The sequence below is a fragment of the Ptiloglossa arizonensis genome, chromosome 9 (assembly GCF_051014685.1).
Source record: "Ptiloglossa arizonensis isolate GNS036 chromosome 9, iyPtiAriz1_principal, whole genome shotgun sequence".
Lineage (NCBI taxonomy): Eukaryota > Metazoa > Arthropoda > Insecta > Hymenoptera > Colletidae > Ptiloglossa > Ptiloglossa arizonensis.
Window position 1 is genome coordinate 3,302,701 of NC_135056.1, and position 25,961 is coordinate 3,328,661.

General features: G+C 34.7%; 1 protein-coding gene across 1 annotated transcript in view; it reads left to right on the forward strand.

Annotated features, from left to right (window-relative positions):
- The window catches only part of LOC143151497 (unconventional myosin-XVIIIa), a 209,444-nt gene that overhangs the window by 45,367 nt on the left and 138,116 nt on the right, over positions 1 to 25,961 (forward strand). Inside the window, exons 2-4 of the mRNA XM_076320673.1 lie at positions 219 to 899; positions 13,915 to 14,382; positions 22,859 to 22,990. Coding sequence (XP_076176788.1) covers positions 219 to 899; positions 13,915 to 14,382; positions 22,859 to 22,990 — 1,281 coding nt within the window. The remainder of the gene's footprint in view (positions 1 to 218; positions 900 to 13,914; positions 14,383 to 22,858; positions 22,991 to 25,961) is intronic.

Genomic DNA, 25,961 nt, shown 5'->3' on the forward strand with positions numbered 1-25,961 from the left:
TAAAGAGAACGATTACAATCTTAAGGGAAGAATAAAACGAGTAAAATGCATTAAATGTCAAATTTGATGGTAAACGTATCTAAATTCTCGAGTTACTTTAAAATGAACTTTCTCTTGATTTATAACTAGAAACCTAACTGATTCGCGATTAATTCTTTTTATTTAGGATTCTCTTTAAGTCGCATCAAATAATTACATATTATTTATTACAATCACAGGTTCGAAGGTCGTTGAAAATTCCTGGACGTCGGAAGGAGAAACAAAAATTGCCAAGTGGTATCACTGCAGACTACAGTGCCTCGTTTCTCGCGTACTTAGACCGTGATCTCCGTGATCTTTTGGAAAATTCGCAAAATTCTGCAAATTCTAGGCAGAGTGTGCACACTGGCAATAATTCACTGAATAAGACGCCAGATGGTTTAATGCAGAGTGACTCCTCGGAAACTTCCCTAACTTCTTTGACCATTGCGACTACAACGTCTGCGGGAGCTTTAACGAACGTTACTGGACAGTTAGAAAAGAATTTACCGCCATTACCACCGAAACCTCCTAAACGAGGAATTCTCAAGGGACCGCGACTGAACATCAGTGGTACAGCGAACGCGGTTTCCGAGGAAAACACAATGCCGTACAGCGACGAAGCTAATTATCAAGAGGCTAGCAATTTATTAGTGAGAAATACTTTGCAAAACGAAGTGATAGCTTATCAAAACGTACCTACGCATTTATCGGGATTTGGGAACGCTCTAAACGAGGAAGAAACTTGCAGCGAAGAAGAAATGCAAACTAGTCAGAGGTGGGAAGCTTCACCTCAACGGAGTACTCAACAGAATCAGCAACAACAATATCGTCACTTTCATCATCCTCTTCATCACCAGAGTGACACGAAGCTTCTGCAGGTTAGTTGACGTTGAGTGCTAGATTTTCTTTTCCTTTCTCATTCGTGGAAATTCAATTTTTCATTTATTATATTCCGAATAAGTATTAGTCGTTTGAAATAATCATTATCCAACAATTTCATGTAATGTAATTATTTTGTTGCGTATAACTCTTTTAACCATAATTTGATACAATACGTGGTATAATTGAAATTATAGTTTTTAAGATTATGAAAAACAGAGTGAAGTATGGTAAACTACTTGTTGGAATTGAAGATTATAGTTTTTAAGATTATGAAAAACACAGTGAAGTATGGTAAACTATTTGTTGGAATTGAAGATTATAGATTTCCAGCATATATTATAATACACAAAACGACATCACTCAGAAGCGATCCTTTTACGGCATGTATCTATATTTGAACTAAACACTAAAGACGTTATAGTAACTACATTCACTTAATATAATGACACCAGGTGTCGTATTCCTAGTCAGTGCTATTAAAACGAGCCTAAAGTGTCCACTAAACTTCATTTCTTTATAGTTCAATGTTTTCAAATCAATCTTCTTACAGGCTCATATGTGAGCTTGAGCATGAGGCAATGGACCATTCGTTTTTACTAAATCCACCTATACCGTATGCTGTTGTCAGAAGACACTTTTTATTTGTATGCATGCTTTGTGACTTTAATTTATTCTTTTTACCAAGTCTAGGACACTGGGATTTAAAATGACTAGGCTCTTTACACAATAGTAGCATGTAACATTACTTACTTGGTTTAAATTGTGATCAGTCTTTTTTTCTCTACCTTTTTATTTGGCTGCAAATGCTGATCCATTTGTAATTTCATATTCTCGAATGCTATCACCATTAGGCCATAATCCAAGGGTAATCCATTTAACACGATAACTTCGAGGAGCTCGGTTTCTTTACAAAAGTTGATATCAGTGATGTGAAATGGACATAATTTCTGCAGTGCATATACTTATTTATTCTTGAGAAATTATTCAGTTTTTGGCTAAAGAGTTGTATTAATAAGTATAATATAATTGCTATTCTAGGTTCTTACTTTCATAAGCTATCTTTAAATTGGTCCACGCTTCTTTAGCAGTTTGTGCATCTTTTATGTGTTCATAGACTTCTTTCTTCATCGCCAGGAAAATTGTTGTCAATGTTCGCTCGACTTTTATCTGATTGTGCTCCTCGTTCGCATTGTAAACTTTCAGTTGAAATTCGAAACCCTCTTCTTCCAATTCAAGCATTAAAATCTTCCCAAATTAAAATCATCTGATCATGCCCTTCCTCCACCAACTCTTCTATTCTTTCCAATGTCTTCCTCATACTCACTCCATTATATGCAATCACCAAAATCCATTTTCCTTTTGCTATTTTTAGTCCTCTCATCATCACCCCTATCTTATCCTCATTCTCCATTTACATTGATTTCTCCTTCCTTATATATGTATTTTGCCACCCTCTGTTCTTCCCCTTTTATTAGTTCTTCCCGCAGATTGACACTTCCATACGTAATCTTTCGAGAGTCTTTCTTTTATTCTCTTCCACGTTTCTGTTGACCCTATACCATTATATCTTCCCATAAATTTTCAGAATTTCACATCTTTCTGTTTATACCCGGTTCTTCACTCTTTTGTTTTTTCCTTGCCCTTTTTTTCTATTCGTGTTATCTTTTTTGATTTTATAGGTTTCCTTCTGTTTTCTGTCTTCTTAGTTCTACGAGGCTTTGATAAAAAAGCGTTCTCTCTTCCTTAATTGTTTGCCATTGTATCCAATTTCCAGCAATTCTAACTTTGTAGAATCCTATTTTAACCCTTTTACCATCGCTTCTCGTTCATTATACAACTTCCCAAGATATATATTTTCCTTCCTACTAATTTTTTCTCATTCCTTCTTATTTCTCTTTTATTCTTTTCCTTCCTTCATTTCGCTATCACCGCTTTATTTTCTTCAATTCTTTTCACTTTTTTCTGGCCTATCTCTCTCTTGATACCTACTTCTTTCGCCAGAAATTTGTCTAAATTTTCCTAAACCTTGCTTTCCCACATCAACAATCCTATCATTATACTAGTTCTCTTCTATTCTTTTTCTTATCCACTTATTTACTCTCTCCTTTGTTAATTCCTCTATACCTTTCTCTTTCCCTTCGGTCCCTTTAGTTTCTCTATCTTACAATTTCCATGTTACCATGGAAAGACAATTCCATGTTTCAGTTTCCGCGATCAAATAATTCCACTATTTGTTACTTCATACATTTATTTGCTGCTCTTCTATTCTTTTTTTCTTTTCGCAAGGGAAATCTTTTAAGGACTCTCCTTGGAGCGATGTCGGGGGTAGTGTGGGATTCTCCGCACCCGGGTATGTAGTAGTAACCATAGTAACCATACTTGCACGATTTTGCAAGGACACCAGGAACTGCAGACAGCATAACTCCGATGTCCCTCCCCGTGTAATGCAGCGGTAACGGTCATTCCTCCTCCACACACACCCATACACGCTACAACCACACCACACATACTCGTATCCACACTAGACCTCGGGGAGGGAGCCTCTTTCCCCATTACGGAATTCATGGGAGGGGCTAGGTACTCCAGGCCCTTCTCTGTCGTCTGAAAAGAGGCGTGAAGCGAGTGACTAAAGGAATGGTCTTTTCGCTGACCCTTGCTCCGGCGATCAAGCTCTTTTCTTGAGGCTTCTGCGAAATAATTTGTTCACAGAAGGGAGTCACGACCTTCCAATTCCTCATGGTGTCGAATATGATGTTCACGATGTCCAACAGTGAGTGTTCTGTTCGCCGGGACAATGTCAGTAACGTGTCGTCGCTTTCTTTCCTATACGGTGTAGGTACTGTCCGTTCATAAGAAGAGACGTGCTGCATCTCGAAAGTGTTTCCAGATTCTCACCAATTCCATCAAAAACAAAGACAATGTGATTGGAATAACCGTGCTATTTATATCCTCTCATCTTTAAATGTATCATCGAGAAGGGTTAAAAGACTCTGTATCGCTCCTCTAGTTCCTTACATAGTAAGGATTTTACTCTCAGGCTGTCATCCTGGACAGACTTAGGTTCCATTTCGTGCTATTCGGATTCCAACCCGAAAAGCCATATAACCCCATTAGCTGACCGAGAAGAGAACCACAGTTATCCACCGCCCACCATTCGTACAACTTTGAGTGCCACTATGTCTGGGCAGCATCTACATCGTTTGAAAACTGAGACTACCAACACCTTTGCCAGCCATTCTGACAAAAGTGGTCATACAGCTGTAACAGTCGGCTGGTCAGCGGTGGATTGGATCAGCCGCTGATGCGTGTGCAGCAGAATGGACTGCCGGGCCTGACGTTTGAGGGATTCAATCTCGCGTTCTGTCAGGACGTCCATCCTATTCCTTTATGAATCTAGCATAGCAGTCTCATAATGCCCTGGGAACTGACAAAGCTGCCTGCACAAATGGCAGCCCTATACAAGGCCACCGAATGGACCATGTCCGTATAGGGTGACAAATTCGGACGCTTGAACCCTACAGGTAGAGAGTCACATTGGGAGCTAGTCCAATATGTTGACTATCCTTTTTAATCGAGAGGTCAGGCGATTGAAATGTCCCTCAAAACGCTAATGACTGTCGAGGATCAGTCCTAGATACTGTATGTGGAGTTTCACCTCAACACAGGCCTCATCTACTTGGATGGGGGAGGCTCCCCCCGATATGCTTGTGTTGTCAGTATCTCGATCTTCATCTTTAAATCAATACTCCTGTATCCGTGCGGCAACACTCAGAGGATCATCCTCGATCCGCCGGATCGGCCTCTACCAATTGCCCCCGACGATCATCATGGAAGGCCTTTGGTCCGCAGAACGAAATCATACTCGAAATTCCACAGCAGGGATTCCAGTACAGACCCAGAAAACATCGCCAAGTTGCAAATGTTCACGATTATGTTCCCAAGCCGGACTAACTCTTTTCTAAGCCGAGCAAAGCTCTTGTCAAGGCGTCGAAGCATCCATTTGCACGTTCGGGTACCACCACCTGTGGTGTTGTGGCTTGGTAGCGACAAGGAGAGGCTATTTGGACGTAGCGATGCTCTGATAGCGTCTCCATCTCTCACTATCACGTGTCAATTGGACATCATGCGAAAGATACCGACCTGTCCGTTGGTTTTTCAGCCAGAGCTTAAAATTCACTACCCAGTGGCCCAGGGCCTCACGCTTTGGATTCGTCTGACGGGAAGCCAAGCCACTAATTTGACGTTGAAGTCCCCCAAACGACGTAGGAGCAACTCGTCCTACAGATGCTACCACCCTGGCCAGGAATTACTTAACTACGTTCAACGCCAAGACTATTTTGTCTTCCTTTGCGTTTAGACCGCGCTAACCAATTTCACCGATATGCTGGCGACCGGAGTTTCATCTAAGGTTACGATAAGACTGTACGTAATACTTTAGATGTATTTCTTGTATGTATTCTCACAATCTGTATTGTGGAATCGGTTCGATGAGGTAAATATACCTCAAATATCTCGTCGCAAACTGCAACAAAAAACTGGAAGTGTCTAAAGTTCAAAGATATTGTACGAAATGTTACGAAAATAGTGCACGATTTGGACGATATATTGTTAAAAAGTTGATAAAATAAGTTAAAACATTCTGTGAAACCTGCAAAGGATAACCGTTTTTGTGTGCACCATGTTTTAATAATACTTGTTAAAATTTTTTTGGTAAGTAATATTTAGGTATGCATCAATAGAAGAATATAATCTTTTTAACCCTTTGCGGACGGGACGGTTCAAAGTGAACCGTACCGTGGTGCCGAGCTCCTGCCGCGATAGTCATTTAAAATTGCCAGCGCATATTTCTGCTTAACCTCGGCCATCGACATGCATTTAGGTGGGACACATATATGCGTTTCTCGGCTCTATCAACTGTTTTCGCCAAACGCATATATGAGTTCTTCGGCCAATTTGATGATTTGCGTAAACGCATATATATATATAAACGCTCGTCCGCAAAGGGTTAATTGTATATCGTCAGTCAGCAATGACTGACGCGACCTGAACGAAAAGTATAGAAAGTATGACATGGCGTTTAACCTGTTAAAGATTGCAAAGCTGCGGTTGTGTGATATGCTCTACCACGATCATTTCTCCTCATCGAACGGTGATGAACTTACTGTGTTCCGGTCGAGAACATGACGGAGAACCGTCTAAATGGTCGCTACCGAGCTGTTCTCGTCTTCCACCCAGTACGGTGGGATGTAAATGATCAGGGATGCTGTATGGCTCGGCGACGACTACCAAGTCTTCGTGACAGCAAGTCCTGGGCTGCACGGTAGTGGTTGAGGTTGACCTGGAGGAGGAGGACGAGGCCGCACCCTATTAGTGGAAATTGAATGTGTATATTCTTAAAATAAATTGTTGCGTTAACTTATTCATAGACTAAATCCTTTTCTTGCATTATACTACTAACGCTTCTTCAATCACCTCCACCTAACGGTGAATTAAAAAACTGTAATTTCGAAAGTTCCATCATTGACGAAACCGGTTGTCTCAACGAGCCAGGTCCAAATAATCCGAAATGGAGGAATGCTTTATTATAAAAAGCAAGTTATGAATATATTATTGCCATTTTATATAAATATAAGGTAATTGGTTGCCATGCTGTGTGTATCGTGTTTGCAACTGCCGAAACATTGCAACATAGTTTTGAGGATTTAATAATTGACCGATTTTTGATTCGGCAGTTTAGATGTCGCCTTCGTGAATGACGCACGATAACAATACGTGGGGTTCTTCAAAAAGATCTTTTAAAAACTATAACTGTATATTAGGATGCAAAAATATAATAGTATCAAACCTAACAGAGGGTAGAGTGATTACCTATTGTTATCACATACGGGGAAAGAGAAAAACTTTTAGAAATTCGAACAATAAAGAAATGTCATAATGAAGAAGATATATCAATTGTTAGAAGATGGGATTTAATAGTAAAGTCCAAGCGATATGCTGTAATACGATATCTTTGAATGTGGGGCGATTTCAAGTTAGTTGCATTATTTTGATACAAATAGTTAGGCGGAATTTATTATATTTTCCTTGTCACCATCATATGTAGGAGGTTGTCTCAAGAACCATATTCAAAGAAATAATGCAGTATAATTTTTATTTTCATGTAAATGTTGAATAATTGCACGAAACGATCTACAACATAATTGCCTGTTGTTTACTCCCACCATAGAGTAGAAGGATGAATCCAGGGATTCCCCATGTGAATATCGATAATACAACACTAATGTTGCGACAGGCATTTTTTGTTCAACGTTTCTTTTTTTTTTTTTGTTAAAATGGTTCCAACTGCGGTAGAATTGGGATTATATTTACTTGTTTAATAAGTGACACGAGAAAGTTATTATTACTTATTAAATAAGTAATTTTTATTTATTTTAATCAGAAAACTCTCGTAAATATGATGGTAGAAGCTTCATTAAAAAAAAAATTAAAACTAAAATAGTTTATTATTGCATATTAATTTATCTCGTTGATACATATTTTTTTCTCACCTTGAATCTCAAACTTTTTCTTTTCCACTTCACTTACTGTCTTTTTCGACGTTCGGAACAAACAAAGACGAACTTCAAAAGATGGGTCTAAAACTCAATACATATGTGCGCGTGCGTGTGTGTACCTGTACATTGTGAAACAGTAGTAATACATAGTCTACATCCTCACTGTACATAGTCAATCGTAATAGATAATTAAAAGTGATCACGGCTATCGCTAATTCGGATTAAAGAACCTTAGTATGCGATTGGGTCACGGCACATTTTTTCCCGATTAAAGTAATTATGCTAAAACTTTGGGAAAGGACGGTAAGCGTTAGAGTAGGTTTCGGTAATGCCAATTTTTAATAAAACAATGTATTGTATATTTAAGTGAAATTTAAGTGAAATTTAAGTGAAATTTAAGTGAAATTTAAGTGAAAAATTTTACAAATTTTATCCACATGCTCGGCGTTATATCTAATTATACATCCATTTAATTATACTAGTTCTTTAAACTTTTTATACGCACCACACACTCGTACCATGTGCTACTAATTGTAAGTGTATTGATCTCTTCATGCATTCGTGAAATTCATTCACTCTTTTCTCGCCACCAATATTTTAAACATTCAATCGATCCCAACTACTCTGTTCTTCATACACGCCTCGCGCATCTACAATCTTTCATGACAATTACTCTCATTGTCAAGAATGTCCAAATCCATCTAATTTGTTTGCTGATTCTATCGTATTCTTCTGGGAACGAGATCTCGAATATTATATACGCACGGACGTGAACTTTCAAATATGTAATGTGTTATGTATGTTTACAATCTATTGTATTTAGCAGGATTTTGATAAGATTTAATTTTCTAGACACTACGACGAATACTCCCCCACTTACGTGATCTCTGCAATCTTTATTTTTACTGAAAATCGGAAATCTTTTAAGTTTTAGACGATGGTATTCTTTTTAAATTTGTTTCCTTTTAAGAAAGATAAATCAAACATTTAATATAATCAACCGAATAAAGTCTTTGATTTTGCACAGATAAGAGATAAACTTCAATAGCTTGTTCAATGAAAGAAAACAAAGAAAATAATAAAATGCTATTTATCCGAAAACATTCGCAACTACTTGGTTCACACGAGACTCACGGAGTTCACACCCACGTTTCTTTAACTCTCATTCTGACCGTAGAGACTTGCAGCTGTGGTTTATGACGTATCCATGTGCTTCGGCTCTGTAGGGAACATTTAGGATGGCTATAAAGCATTTCAGTCCAGATCGGTGAAATTTGGACGTTTTGGCAACGTCGCGACGCCTCCCACCCAAGCCCTATCGTGGTGGGCATTTCGTCGGCCCGGCGGTACCTTAGATCCGCTGTAATTGGTCAGTCGCACGTTGCCTCCCACTCCTAATACGAAAGGGGTGGGGCGGACCGAGATGACGCTTGCGCTGATCCTCAGCCTTTAGTTTAATTTTTCGGTGACATTGAAACTACTCGAGTCGATCTTAGTTTAACTGTTTTAAACTTCTCGACTAAGGACAAGTTTAACTGATGTTATCTAAGTACTGTCATTGGACTATAGTTCGTTTTTGGGTGACTCGCAAGGGGTAGGTTCGGCTGGCGTCATCTGGTGATAAGTATTCTTCAAACGATGAGTCGTCTGATGCTTCACAATTGACTGGAGACGCAGCGGCTAGACTCGAAATATGTGACTGGCTTCTGGAATGTTTGATGGCTCGTGGAATTTCTTGCGATAGAAACTTCTAGACAAAACAAAACGACGACAAAAACATCATTCTTGGTCGGGTTATTGGAAAAAGAAATATACCATAAGTCGCCGAAAATTCCAGAAGCGAAGCAGAAGCTTCTTTAGAATTATCAACTTTGTCTTCAGGTATTGAAACAGGCGAAATGAACGGTCGATAACTAATTTAAATCGTGCATTGTGTAATATAGAGTGATTCTCTCGCTAGTGGATTCAAAGATAGTATCGCCGACTAAACGCTCCAGCGATAATCTCATGTGAAGCTCATTTCTGGTTCATAGATGTTACAAATACCTAAATACAACAGTCTCCGTTGAAGTAGTCGTTATCGTCGTAGACCAGCCGATGATGTAACAAAGATATCGGTTGTTTCATTATTACGTATAACCATGGGATTATCGTTGAGGTATTTAGGCGGCGGCATTGCTTTTTTGAGTTCACTGGCTAGAGAATCCTGCAAAAGCAATCACAAGAGCAACATCTTTTAACTCCTGGAGATAAGAGATCTATCTCATTGAAATTTAAAGAAGGAAAGCAGATACACTTCTCTTTCTTGACTATAAATAAACAATGATTCCTTGCAACTTGCAATGCTCAAAGGAACAGATCAAAACCTTCAGAGTAGTTTCTTGAGAGAACATTGTTGAACGAATTAAACCGATTAATTTTCATTTCCCTCTTTAAAGACTTAATACAGTATTGTCTCGTTATAGGTACGTACACATTATTATGCACACATTGCACCAATGCTACATGATATTACATATATGTACGTAACACGCACAGCTATATATGCACATAGGCAATAGACAGTTTCATTAGTTTGATGATTGGAAACAGAAATTCAAGATCTGTTCATACTTGAGATGCTCTGAACAATGCATTTTGTATCTTGCATTGTCGTGTTCCTCATCACATGGTAAACTTCTACACGTAATCGACTTAGCCAATAATAACAATGTGTCTGCGTAGGGGCGTAGCTATCACGTCACAAGTGATGCAAGTACTATAGGGAAACGGGAAGATGAAATACTACCCATAAGCTAAATGATGCAAGGAGCAAGGGGAATCGACCGCTTGTTCCACCCATTTTCCCCACTTTTTACATTCTTAGCGATCGGACTGCATAGTAGTAGGATTTCCAGGTATCGGAAGATAATTTACAAATTTAGAATATATAGAATATTATAAACTTCCAGGTATCAGAAGATAATTTAGAAATTTAGAATATATAGAATATTATAAACTTCCAGGTATCAGAAGATAATTTAGAAATTTAGAATATATAGAATATTATAAACGTAGGATTGTCTCACTGCATTAATGAAATGTAACAATGTTCAGTAAAATTATAAATATCTTTAATACAGAGATTCGGATAAAACGGTATTAAACTATATTTTAATTTATCACACGATTATTACACAACATTAAACATTATTAAACAATGAAAACTGATTTTTTTATTTAGAAAATTTCCAATATCCTTATTTGCATTATATTGTTTCTGAATGCAGAAAGAGTGTTTGACTTTGGGTACCGATACAGTTTAAAATAGCACGTAACCCTAGACTCCTGGAGATAAGAGATCTATCTCATTGAAATTTAAAGAAGGAAAGCAGATACACTTCTCTTTCTTGACTATAAATAAACAATGATTCCTTGCAACTTGCAATGCTCGAAGGCACAGATCAAAACCTTCAGAGCAGTTTCTTGAAGAACATTGTTGAACGAATTGAACTGATTAATTTTCATTTCTCTCTTTAAACACTTAACACAGTATTGTCCCGTTATAGGTTGTCATTCGTGTTTCGTTGTAAGTAGTCTTTTATATACTTGTAAGTAGTCAAATCATAAAGTTCGTTCGAGTCTTTGACGGCTTTGATAACTAATCTTATATTATGACGATTTTTGAATTTCGTTAACCAGCCCCTACTGATGTTGAATGAAGATCATTTCCTATTTTCAATGCTTTTTCCTGTAATAATAAATTGGTAAGTGAATTTCTCATTGTCCCCTGTTCTGAACACTATGTCTGAAGGTAATTTTCAAAATTCTAAAAACTGCACGTCCTTCTTATTTTTAATTTTAATTTGCAGATTCCTTAAGCTCTATAGCTTCTTAATTTACTTTCCTTATATTGATTGTGTTGAACTGTTTTTATACAGATTTGATACTGTTCTACTAAATTGGGGATAGTTCCTCCCTTCGTGTTCAACTTTTAAGAATGTCAATTTTCCTTTTTATCGTTAATGAGATTCTTTTCCGGCCCATGATAATTTAATAATAATTTAATTATAACAGTACACACAATTGTAATAATAATTGGAATAGTACAATTTATTAAAATTTTTTCTTATTTAAATAGCCTTTCCTTAAAAAAAAAAAAAAAAAAAACGATATTTATTTTCCTATATCCCTATGCAATCGCAGCCACTGAAACTCGAACTTCTTTGCTGTGGCAAAGAAAAGTTTCGTTCGCTTTCTTTGTTATGTGACGAGCAAAAGATATGTTCGACTAAACCAATAGTAATTAAGAGTTTGAAAAGTGGAAGGGGTTAGGTGGAGTAAGCGACTTTTGTCTCTTTGTCCCTTACGTCGTTTAGCTTGTTGGTAGAGTCTCATCTTCTCGTTTCTCAAATAGTATATTTCTCCGTTTCCCTAATAGTGATGGAGTGTTTACATTTCGTATGGCTGCAGTACATTTGGATTGACCTTATTTTTCAACAATTGATTTTTCTTCGAGACTCCATTTAAAACTGTGCCGGTATAAGAAAAAAATAATTCGTGTAAAATTTTCTTGCAAATTGGATAACGGCAAATTATGTCACATTGAATGTAAAATTTTTTTTTGCGTATCTCGTTTTTCACAGTTCTAGTACAAATTTCTATATTGTTTTATATATCGTTGAATTAATTTTTTTACACTGTATAAGAATACTTCAAAAAAATCATGACCTCGAAATTTCAGAAATGGAACTTGAAAGAAAAACTTCTTTTTTTTAACATTACATTTGTTTCATAAAACAGTGCTATCTTTGGTGTGAAAGAATTTGTTCATATATTTACAAATAACGAAGATTCGTAGATATTTCCATCTAAACGATTTATACATGACAAAATACATGAAATAATATTAAAAAAGCAATTTTGAAACAATAAAGGAATATCTAACAGTGTGAGTAGATTATAATTTGCGTTGCTAATAGTTGTAGTTGTGCCCCTCTTAACCTATCTATTATTCGTCTACAAAAAGAAGGCACGAGTGAGAGAGAATACCGCAGCATTGGCGTAGTCTTCTAATCAAAATGTTAGCTAATAAAAAACAGAGTGATTTCGTTCCTGTTTAGATACTAGTATTGATTCGAGAAATTTTTCGTAATGAAAAAATGAGTTTAATTTTATATTTAGAATAATCATTAATATTTTGAAAATTATTTATAGCGAAAAGAAGTAATTTGTACTTCTTAAAAATAATATAACTCCGCTTATACTCATTTCTATCTACATAAATTCTATATAATTAAAATTTATAAAAGAACAAGTCATAATAAAATTAAAACAAGTATAACCTTTACATTTTTTTACATTACAAATCATAAAAGTTACACTGGTTTTAATACCAACGTGACTTATTTTTGTGTAAATTGTAATTATATAGAGTTTATCTTGGTAGAAATGAGTATAAGCGGATTTATATTACTTTTAGTAAATACAAATTAGTTTTTTCCGCTGTAAATAATTTTGAAAATATTAATGATTATTATGCATGTTAAATTGTATTCATTTTTTCATTACGAACAACTTATCGAATCAGCGGTAGTACCTAAACCGTAAGCAAATTATTGTTTATGAATACTTGACGCTCTTATTAGATGTCTACGCCGATGCACTTTACTTACGAATTCATTTTCATTCGGAATTAAGTTATCGTCTTTGGTTATTAGCGGCCAACGCATATGATAGTCTGCGGACAGTTCAGCGGACTAGAACCAGAGTGGAGATGTCAACACGCTGTGTCTTCTTTTCGTGGACGAATAATACTTGAAATGTGCCCAAAACATACAACCGTGATGATATGATAATTGTTACTATACTTATGTTATATATCATTAACGTTATCTTAATTGCTTTTACGTTCAAAAAATTGATAGAAAGTAAAAGAAAGATTGAAAGAAGAGAAAAAAATGATCTCTCCGTTCAGAATTAAATTCTGGTCTATCCAGTAAGAACTCTGGAACTTTGGTCTCAAATAGTACTCTATTTAAGTTGATAGTGTATCTCTAATCGTAAATGTCTAATAAACTATTGAGTGTTTGCTTATGTAATTTTATACTTTCATAAAAATGAAACCAAATCTACTATTCTGCAAAATTTCAACTAAATCGGTGACCTGAAACTTTTGCACTTTCCTTTTTAGACTACAAAGTCAAAATAAAAAATATTCGAACGTAAAAATAAAGAAGGCGACACTTTTTACGGATGTTCCTTGCGAGTGTGATTTATAATTGTATTCGACTCGGGTTTGTTATGGTTATAAAATAAGATATCGAGTAATCCTTTCGAAACATCAATGTACTAGATCGATCTAGATAATAAATAAATAAATATAGATTTGTCGGAAAGATTTATTTCAAATTGGTGACACCAATTACACGATACATTCTAGCTAAAATAAATTTAACTTTGATTTTTCTTATCTCAGGTGGCAACCAGTGCGAGCCCATCGGCAGATTCCCTAACAGACACGACGAATTCGAGTTTCGCCACACCACCTTTCAGTCTATCGCCAGTAGGGGAGTCCCAAGGTTTCTCAAGATGGCGATCGTCAGCATCCTTCGAAGAACTGGGCGTTGAATTACAACTTCCCGAAATCGTTCCATTAGAACTTCCTGAGCCAAGAAAATTGACAATCCATAGGCAACCACCACCACGGAACGATTTTGGATTTTCATTGCGACGAGCTGCGATTGTCGAACGAGCCCCTAGTGGTGTTACGCAGATGAAACCAGTAATCTTCGCAGAACCTGGTTCACTGGTACAAAACAATAATGACACTGGTTTGTTGCCCGGTGATAGATTAATCGAGATTAATGGGATTAATGTTGACGATAAATCGCGCGAAGAAATTATAGACCTCATCAAGCGTTCCACCAACAGCATTACCGTACGGGTAAGTTAAAAAATAATATGATTATTTGCATAACATACACTTGCTTTTATACGACTGAAACTTTGGTACATCCTTGCCTGATATGTAATTATGTTTCAAAAGTGATGATACTGTACTTGGAAATTCATTAGTTTTTAAATTTTAACTTTTATTCTCTTAACTTCGTTGCATTTGTTGATATAAATCAAATTTAAATTAAATTACTATATATATATGTATATATAAAAGATATATATATATAATTGTATTCTTATATTAATTGTATTCTTATATAAGTAATTGTTTACTTATATATATCAGTACAATATACTGAATATTAGTACTATATATATATATAAATAAACTAACGAGTTCCTGAAAAGTAAAAGTAGAGTTATTTTTAAGGGGTTGCACCAATTGAAGATGTACAATTATTTATGTTTTTTTGAATATTTATTGCTGTGAAACTACTTTTTTGAAAATCTTATCATTTCTTTACATAAATATACATCATTTTTTAAATACAAGAATATTTATATTTGTTTGAAGATTGATGATTTTTCTATAAAAGATAGTGGTCTGCTAAAGGGATGATGAAATTACATTCAAGGTTTTGTATCTGAATTATTAGTTGCTGAAAATACGTATTAAAGAAGTTCGATATGGGGGGTTTGTATAGTATACTATACGTATATTATCAGTGGCGGACATTAGATGACACACGGCAAAGGCAGTGTCGTAGTCATCTAGAAATCATTTATCTTGCAGACTGTGAAAGAATGATACCAGATAAACAAAGCGTGTGCAAAGCCGGCGCTTAAATTAACCAGTTATTTAAGAAAAGACAGCATTTTATGCGTTTTTATATACTTTCATATTTTATTAGCAAAAATTATATAAACTGAATAATAATATCACAACAATAATAATTTTTAGAATTCAGACATTTTTTACAAGTTATAATTATTTTAGCAGAATATGTACCACAGACTCGTTTATTATATGTACCACAAATATTCTTCGTTTTATTATTAGTACAATATGCTATTCAACATCGTTTACGTATCATCGAAGTATGTGTCTAGTTTTATGATGATCTACGTGAAGATATTTCTTTAGTGTCTACAGAGGATCGTTCGGTTAGATCTTTACAGTCATCTGCAATTTTTTTAACTAACTGAAATAAAGTCTTTTCTTGAAATATTTTCTGCTGTTGAAACTTTGTATAATATCCAAGCATTTATTTTGGCAAGCTTTGAGATATTATAAAATACTTGTAATGGCCATTTTTGGGATTCAGTTTTTACAGTATATTTTCTGGCCATTTGATCTGTCATATTAACGCCAAATTTGGTGTTGCTATAAATTACCACAGTTTCAGGCAAAAGTTTACCATCTTATTTAATTTTAACAGATTTGTTTTGAATTTAATAATAATACTTTTTTATTAACTCTTGTATATAGTAAGAGTGTAATTTTCTGTTTTAATTTTCTAAGAAGCGAGGCATATTATCCTTTTTTGATTTTGCAAGTTTAGGTAATTCTCTCCTATTTTGTCTAATTGTCCCGACTAAGGAAGTTCTTTTAGTTCTCAGTTTTGTTGCTAATGAACTGAAAATATACCACAACTGGTATGGTTCCATTAGTTTTAGAACGACAAAATTTATCTAAAAATACTGATAATCTCACTTCGTCTTTTCTTAAATAGATAAATGCACTTACAACACATTTATTTTTTATATCAGACGCCAATCAGAATTTTATACCAAATTTATTCGGCTTATTTGATATACCGAGTGTCTTAGCTAAAGGAGACCACCTAAATATCTGCTTTATTTTTAATTGTACAAAAAATATTTATGATATAATTTAAATGGTATCGAAGTTGGAATACCATAGAAGAAAATTTTGTTTTGTCCGATTAGTTTTTCAAAGTTTTTTCAAAGTCATCGTTATTTTTTATCAAGGAAAATTATATTTTTTGTTATTCCATCTTATAGTGGCTGAAAATGTACATTTGAATATACTTCAGTCATGATCTTCAGGCGACCTTGAATACAAAAGATGTGATAAAATTGTAAGATAATATTAGGATCACATTTCAACTTACTGTATCACTTTGTTCGAATTTTTTAATTATTGTTAGAATACGAGAAACACGATAGACAGTTACGATCAAGGAATCGTTCTGTGTTGAATCGTATTGTTTCTCTTATGCATCGTTTAGCTTCACCATAAACGAAGATCAGTTCAGTCCTCTCTTGCTTCGAATAATAAGCCATTGTAATGCAATTTACATATTATTAACGAGCTCTTCGCAATCAACTAGAAAACAGACCTTGTTCATAACGGTTGATTGACATATCATTTGTTGCTGCTGCCCGTATCGCTGCCGATGGATATGACTTTGAGCACTTTATAACATAAACAGTAAGTTCAAATATAATCCTAATATTATCCTACAATTTTATCACATTTTTGGTATTCAAGGTCATCTGAAGGTTACGACTGAAGCATATTTAAATGTATTTTTTCAGCCGCTACAAGGTGAAATAAAAAAAAAAAATAAATAAGTTTCTTGATAATAAGTATCGATGACCTTGAAAAAATAAAATTTTTATAAATATATTCGACTCTATTAATGATAGAGTCCAGTCGTTATTCAGAATTTGATAGGCCTTTGCTTCGATGTAAGTACTGCAGAGTATCATAACTCATAACACTATTGCAGAGTATCAAAGAAAATGGTGTTCTTACACTATCTTTCATGATATGTCGTTTCGTATATACTGTTAAATATTTCTTTGAAAATGTTGTGCAATGGTAATCTTCCTGACGTTAAATCTTGCTGTTTTTTTTTTCCACATAATGCCATCGATAGATATTTCAGTATCCTCATCTATCACAGACATTTCAGCATTCTGATCACTTTCATTTATGGAATTAGAAAAAACTTGGACTCTTTTTCTTTTTCTATGTAAACGACAAAATCTTTCATCATCACCGTCAGTATCAGTAATAGAAAAGTAGGCATAAATAGCTGCTACTGAATCATGCGGATTCAAGACCAAGGTGATAAAGAGATTGTGAGAAGAGTAGACATACCAACGGTCGGTAACTCAAGCGTCGATACATAAACGGTTGATATTCGGATTGTCGATACTGTAGATGTCGAGTATCCATGCGTTGATAATTTTAATACTTGGTGCTAATACATTGGTAACTCACAACAGACAGATGTCCTTCATTATCACTGTCAGACATTTTAGATTGATCACCACGGATCGTTAATGAGATTTGAATAACAGTGAATTTGTTTGAGATTGTAGTTCTCTCTATTTTTTGAAATAGTGTTGTATTCTTTTAAATTAGGTTGGAAAGGTTTTTTAACGTTACTCCCTTGTGAGCAAAGTATAACTAGATCATGTTCTTTTAAAATAATTTGCAATTGCTCGTAATGGGGATAGTACCCAAATATTTCATTGGATTATTTCTTTCATATTCAGTATCAAAGGTATTGATGAACTTATCGATGGATATTTACGGATTTGAACGGATCTCATCAATATCATTTTGGGAAACATCGCTGCTTGGATTAACTGTTATTCCTAGGATGTTAATTGGGGAGTTTTGAGTCATTTTTCTGTATAATCTGCTGATCTGAGTTTTAATACTGCGTTCCTTCCTTAGAGGGTAGATTCTCTTGAGCATGTATATCAAAGCTGCATGGTCGTCTGTATATGTTTTTGATATTTCTATTGGATTGGGTGCTTCGGAAGAGTTTTTTAAAAGGTTTTTTTATTTGGTTGAAATTAAGCATGTAATCGTTTTTCGGGTTTTCAATAATTTTTTTGATAGCTTCGAGCATTTCTTCTATTTTTGTTAAAGATGGAGCAGGTAATTTAGCACGATTTTGTTTTTTGGTAGTTATAATTGATGCGATTTTTTTAGGATTTTATTTGTGTCTGAGTGTTTAAATAACAAGTCAGACAGTTATATTAATAAGGGACATCACTTAAGTGTAATTCACCGATTTTAATGAAACTTACATATAATATAATTCTTAGGAAAATATTTAATATTTATTTTTTTTCTCTGCTATTATCCATATCTAGGGGGTGAAATCAGCTCTCACAATTACGGGAGGAAAACACATTTTCCTCCATATTTCGAAAACGATAAGATCTACAAAAATTTGTTTAAACAAAAGTCGCATACTTTTGAATAACAAAGTTAAGCCCCCAAACCCTTTTTGCAAAATATTAATTTGTTTAAACAATATGGTAAAAAATGTTCATTTTTTACATTTCTTTTACCCAATTCATTCGTTTGCATCCTTATAAAATTGTCAATATAAACGATAGACCAATATGGAAAATACGTATATTTTAAAATTTCGATTTGATTCTTTCAATAAAAGTTAGCATCGGTACAATAAAATCAGCTTCAGTGCAGAACGTGAATTTTTTAAACATATACGAACAGTTGTATATTTATACAACGCACGAGTAATAAACGACAACAACGCTACCTCGAGTAGGCAAAACTTCTCGAGATGCTTTGAAAACGTAATCGATCAAACCGTATCTAAACAATACTTCTCTAGGTACTTCACAATTAAACGCACGCTAAACTGGACGTTCTCTTTCCGGAAACGCACATTTGCAATAACAGTCCTCGTTCGGAGCGACGATCCTTCTTATACGACAGTATTCGGGACCTACGTGACTTATGTCACGCGCTTGGGAGATGCCATAGGCGTAGGTCGGTTAGTTCACGTGGTTGCCATACGATCGGCCTTTATTGTGTCCGTGTTGCGAAAACTTCCACGGTCCTGTCACGTAATAATTAAGGATTTGATAGAAAAAATGTTGATCTCCAACGGGAGATCGAACTCTTTATTATTTTCTTTTGTATTACACTTTAATTGCGGTACCGTCGGTCACAGATTCGTGCGGATCTAATCACGGGTCAAGACTGATCTGTCTCTTATGTGTCGGGTTTTTATATCTGTTCTTGTCCCGAGTGTCCTGCGTTACGTAAGGAGTGCGTCATTATGGGAACGGAAAGAGTCTCATGAGTTGTTATGGGAACGTATGCAAAAGGAATTTCGGTTATCAGCGGTCTGTCGTACGGAGTGTCATGTGTTGTTATGGGAGCGGAAAGAGTCTCATGCGTTGTTATGGGAACGGGTGCGAAAAGGAATGTTATCGGTTTTTGGTATGGTTACAACCCCACGCAGAGGGTCGTTCCTACTTTCGCTCGCTCTCATACTCTGTCTCGCACGCATGCACGCACACGAACACACACACCATTCGCTGACATCCTACAATATTATTGACAGTTTTTTTGTTATCTAGATACCTGTGCGCATGATTTTTATGTGTAAATATATTCCATACGAGTACATTTAATAGATTTAGGGCCTATTATTTTTTTTGTTTTATTGTTACTGCACAGTCTTTGATACTGATATCATCCACAGCTTGCAGTATAATAATTTGGTCCCTAGTTGGGGTATATTCACGTTTGATAACATGTGCGTTTGAGATGTTTAATACAGTACCGTTGTTAGCTTGGTTTTTTGAGTAATTCTGCAGTTTAGTAACTTTGCTCTAAATGGGCTCATTTGTTTCCAATTTTTCTCAGATAGGCTATATTTTAACAGCAAAAAGAAATATAGGTAGAGAGAGTTTGAAAAAGTAATGTCCTTTTGCTATTTTTTTTTTTATCTGAAAATAAAAATTATAAACTGTTTGATGATTTTTGAGCATGTTATTGAAGATGAGATTCTGAACAACTTTTATCGTAGCAATAATTGTCGTTCAGCGTTAGTTTTCGAAATATTTGCAGAAATATTTGTTATCACTACACTAGTTTTCTATAAACATATCATAAAAACCGCCAGACAATCATGGGTATACATATAACGGGTAGAACGAATTATCAAATTTAACTAATTTCAATGATATACGAATTTAAATATGTGTAGTGTCGTAATGCTGCGAATAGGTTTGATTTAAGGCTAGTTTTTTAATTCGTTATAACCAAGAGTGTTCCATTATTTGACAAACTAAAGAGACGATTGATTTCTTAAAGGAATGGTTTCAATGTTTTCGTGAAGCTTGGTAACTTCATTTGTTGAATGGCATCAAAAATAACGTGGATTCGGTGGGCATGGTTCGAAAATGTTCGTTTAAAAAGAAATTCAACTATATAGCTGTCCATATGATTTTCTGATCTCCCATATTTTGGTATGTTAGCTCAAGCATCTCTCCAAGTTCGTTCTATGTTTGTGTATGGGCATTCGTATCGAGATTCACAAAATTGTAACTATGATTCACTGTGAAATGTTCATAGTTTTTTTGAGAGATTGTTTCCAACAATCTGATATAATTGTTGTTCCTTCTATTATTTTGTCTTTCGTAATATTCAGTAGTGTTTCTTTACTACGATTTGGCGTAACAACTATGAATATTTATTTTGTATTTCTTTCAAATCCATTAAATAATCACTACCCTTCGAAGCATCGACCTCGATGTTACATATTTGTCAGATCTTTCTGACCAAAATGAAACCAAACACGATATAATTTAGATCATACTTACTTATTTATTAAACGATAAATGCAAAAGAGACCAGGTTTTACCGATTCCGAGCCAGGTTTGATTGGATTGTGTGACTACGATAAGTATGAATAAAAGAGAGGCTTATTTAATAAGTGTAAAATATTGAGTTAATATTATTTGCTGAATGAGTAAATATTGTTCAAATTATAACGTGTTTGGTCTCGTTTTAATTAGGAAGATTTTACAAATATATTGATGAAAGTTTCTTAAAAAAAAAAAAATTAAAATTAAAAACATATAATTGCATTAATGTTGTGAACGATCAAGTGGTCTTTAAAGTTCAGCTACTGCCTTGCCACTGAATCCCTTTTTCTCTTTTCTGTCTTTTTCTATAGTCTACATAGAAAATACTGTACTGTGATTCAATCGTTGCACTAAATATCAAATTAATGGTAAAATTCAACGATTCTTAATTTAATATTCAAAGTTGTGCATACACGATACTATTACATATGTGAGAAGTTATACTTCTTTTAAAAAATATTGACCAATAGCTCTAGAATAAGGGGACACAAATATATCCAGTTACTGTGAAATTATTAAAATTAAAAAATTTCAACGCAAATATTCGTCCAATCACACTGAAATTTGGCACATATCAGTTTCTTACCAAATGTCATAATTTACGGTGATACGACAAAAAAAATCTTGGAAAAGAATTTTGACTTCTGTAGTTAAGGATTACTATAGTGTAGCTGCAGCGCTTGTGACAGAGAGACGTGCGAGGCAAGACATGAAACGATGATGTAATAAACAGTGGCATGGAAGTCAAGTATAAGAATGGTAGTAAAATAAGTAAATTAAGATAGGGTCCAAAAATAGGTTAAAGTATCGTAATCCGAAAGGAAACAATACAAATAAAGAAAAAAAGTATTTTATCTCTTACAAGATTCGAACTCTAGAAACCTTGGGTATGAATCTATGTATTATTCATCTTCACCGTTGCAGCTATAACAATGCTTTTAAGAAACTATTGCACTTATAAGATGAAATTTAAAAAATTTTAATATCAAATATCTTTATAAATAATAACCAATGGCAAAATAGGTCAGATATGTCTACTTATTTTTATTCTAATATCTCCAGAAAAAGTTTGAAAGACATTCACGACCCCACAGGTGCGATTTTTTTTTTTTTCTTTTAGTCTGTTATATTGATCAAGTGGGGTATTATATTTTTCGTGGTAGAATCACTGAAAGCGGAAAATTGTTTGTTCGATTATATCAATGATTGGACCTCTTCAGGATACAATACATTTGTAATATGTGCAATAATCATATGCAACATTTATATTGAATATTTGTATATAAATGTATAGAAGAATATAACTATCTGGTAATTATACGGGCGATCAAAAGCAATTTGTAAAGCGTTATTATCAAAATGAAACACAAATTCAGCAAAATTTAGTCACTTACTAATCCGAAATACAATGTTACATAATGTTATACTTTAAATAACATCGCACGTACCGCATAGCAATTGGTCTATCAATTGTTTAAAGTAGAACTATTAAAAGTAAAATATGTATGTTTTTTAATTGTATAGACAAAGAATAGTAGGAATGAAGCTCTGCAATGTGTTATGTAGTTTTACAGAAAAATTTAAGCAGCAAAACATTCATCGTTGTCTCTGAGAGAGCATGTGCACAAATTTTCAAATTGCATGTTCTTTTCTTTCTAAATGAGAAACCAGTAGATTAGATATTGCAACATGAAAAATCTACTCAGTGATAATAATAAAAATACCCGTTTTTTCTAATAAAATCATACATCACACGGTATGTTCGAAATGGATAAAATGTATTTTGTTAAAATTTCATATCTGTGATCTTAATAAAAGTCACCGATCCATTTTTCTTTTTGAAGGTACAACCTGTTGCGGAACTTTCAGAGTTATCGAGACGTTGCGCTACTGATGGACACTCTGAGCTTGCAGCTGCGAATATTCATAGCGACTCGCTTTGCCAATCCGGAAGTTTACAGTTTCATAACAGTTTGGTGAGTATTTTGTTCATTATTTTATTTCTAATTAGAATAGAAGATTTTTTATATCATTTTATGTACCACGAATTTTTTTTACATAAATGTACAATTAATCATGGTTTATTTTGTCGAATAAGTAATTTTATATGAAAAATACTATACTTATTATTACTACGTATAAAATTGAAAATCATCTTCGTTTCTCGAAAAATATTGTAAATATAAGAAATCGTATTCGTCATGGAACAGTATAAAATTTTCCTTTTCCATTTTTGTCTAACATTTACTATTTACAAGAAAAAATGCAGCTAGTAGTAACATAAACACCCTGTATATGTCAACACAACTCTTTACAGAACAGATGTAGCTCCTTCCACGAATATCGTTCATTGTGAGACTCTATCAATAGTGATAAGAAGTTTAGCACCAACAAAATTTAACGAAACTGAATGATTTATTAGCTTCAAATATTTATATAAAATGAATGAAATATAATGGATTATTTGGACAGTTCAACGTATGCTCTTGCACTTTTGTCCGTTCTCCTTAGTACTTCATCTTTGATAGTTTGTGGAGTACATACTATCTCTTCTTCTATTGGTAATAAATTGTTTACTCTTAAACGGTCGTGTGCATTATTTGGTAATCTCTAGCACCACAATAATTGCAAAGTGATTAATTTTAGCTACACAGACGGTTGTACAATCAGTTCCGTCGCGATCTTCGAAAAAAATATACGAAAGTTTATTATTGTAAAATCTTAATCAAATTAGACAATAAGTAATAACGTATTAATACGTAAATTTTAAATTATTTTAAATAATATAGCTGAATAAAATCCATTTCATTTATTTGCAAATTAGTTTTTATTTTGTACACTGTTAGTTCTTCTGTGACTTTTTAGCGTTACTTGATTAGTTAATTTTAAATTTTGTACAAATATTCTACATATACTTCTTTATAGCACGTATTAGTATTATAAACATATTTATTTTAACTTTATTATAATACTAGATTAAAGTTGAAAGCTGTTTTGAAACATCAATTGTACAAATATCTAGTATCAGGTTTTTCCATGTCAGGAAACACTATATACATAATTGGTTTATTGGAGACAGACGTTTCTGACTATGGCACGAACCTGGTAGACTTATCGAATATTTAACAACTTCATTATCTCAGATACACAATTATTATTTTCAATACTATGAGGATGAGGCAGTTAGCAGACCCTAAAATAAAAATGAGACGAAGTGTAGCATATACGATGTATAACTATAAGCAAACAATTTTTTAAAGCGTGATTATACCAGCTGAAATAAGACGAAAATCAAAAATAATGAAATTGTAATAAACGTTTCGTTTTAAGATTATAAACAATTTAAAATTCGAATTGGATACTCCTAATGCCTGGTAACATACGTAACATCGGCACACGCGAACCAGGTCAATTACAGCCCATTCAGTGACGTCAGACATATAGTAAATTTATCATGTATAATGCGCACAATACATGTTATCTACGTAGCCGAAAGTGCTACATTTTTGTCATAATTTATGAAAGAACATGCATCTGACGTTGCACAACATTAAACTTTCCAATTGGTGAAAATCTAAAAGGGCATATCAGCTCTTCGCGGTAGAATTTTCAAGTAGAGAGAGTGAATTGTCACTTCCGGTACAATATTATGTTCCCAAAAATCACCCACATATACGCGCACCTTTCGTTTTTTAAATACTCTTCATCATCCTCTCAGCACGTTTGAATGAAACCATCTTCCCAGAAACTGAGACTCGCAAATTGCCCGTGAGCATTCTGTCGTTGCGGCTCCTCTTTTATACTACTAGCCGTAGTATTAATTAAATAAGAGAATAAATAAATAAACATGAACAAGTAGATATGTCAATAACTGTTGTACGAATAGATCGTTATGTTGTTTGTGACAAAACAACGAAGAAAAGAAGGAAAGAAATTTTAAAAAAAGGTCTAGACCAAGAGTCTAGTGGACCTCCAGGTCCGGGTTAGGGATGAAGAATTAAGTACTTACATGTCTCGTTCTCTCCCTTTCTCTTTTCGCCTCTTTTCGGTCTTCCATAACGAACTCGATGTATGTCTGAACAAGATCGAAGTTCCCGTCTTTCCTTTTCATAGGACTCAGCAGGTTTGTCGCGTTGAGCTACCTCAGTTTCTCCGACAGAGCCTAGAGCTGTTGCCTCTAATGCTCACATTCAAAGACCACGTGTTCAGCGTGATTTACGTCTTCACAGCAAAAGACACAAGTCGGCGGCCTTACCTTGCCGATGCGGTGGAGGTAAGCCCCAAAGCATCCGTGTCAGGTAAGGACCTAGGTCAAACGGAAGGTGAGGCGATTAGATCCCCACTCGATCCAGTTCCTGATGTTCGGGATTAGCCTCCTAGTCCAAATCCCGAACTTCATCTCCTCTTATGCAAATTGCCATATCTGGACCATATTAATCCTTTTCCCCTTCTTATCGCTTCCTTGCCCCCTGCCACCGTTCCGATCTTCTTGTCGTAGAAAGATTTATCGGTCAGCGTGGAGGTCGGTGGTATGCCAGTAAGTATGCGTTAATCTCGACAGTCCTGTACGCCCGCGCGACCATGATAGTGTCACGTAATAATTCGATATTTGACATACAAAAAAAATGTTGATCTCCAATAGGAGACGAACTCTTTATTATTTTCACTTGTTTTACACTATAATTACAATTACAACCGTACTGTTGGTCATAGATTCGTTCGGATGTAATCACAGGTCGAGACTGAACTGTCTCATTCATTACCTTTGTAGATTGCTCGTGGTAGATCTCGAAGATCTTTCGAACATTGAATGTGTTTGCACGATGGTGTGCCGACTATAAACTTCTCGAAGGACCACCTTCCCATTAGAAGGACTAATTGTGGTTGATCGTTGTCCGATTCGCTGGACCAATGTTACGTTGAAATACTCGAGGAATTGCTGATAAT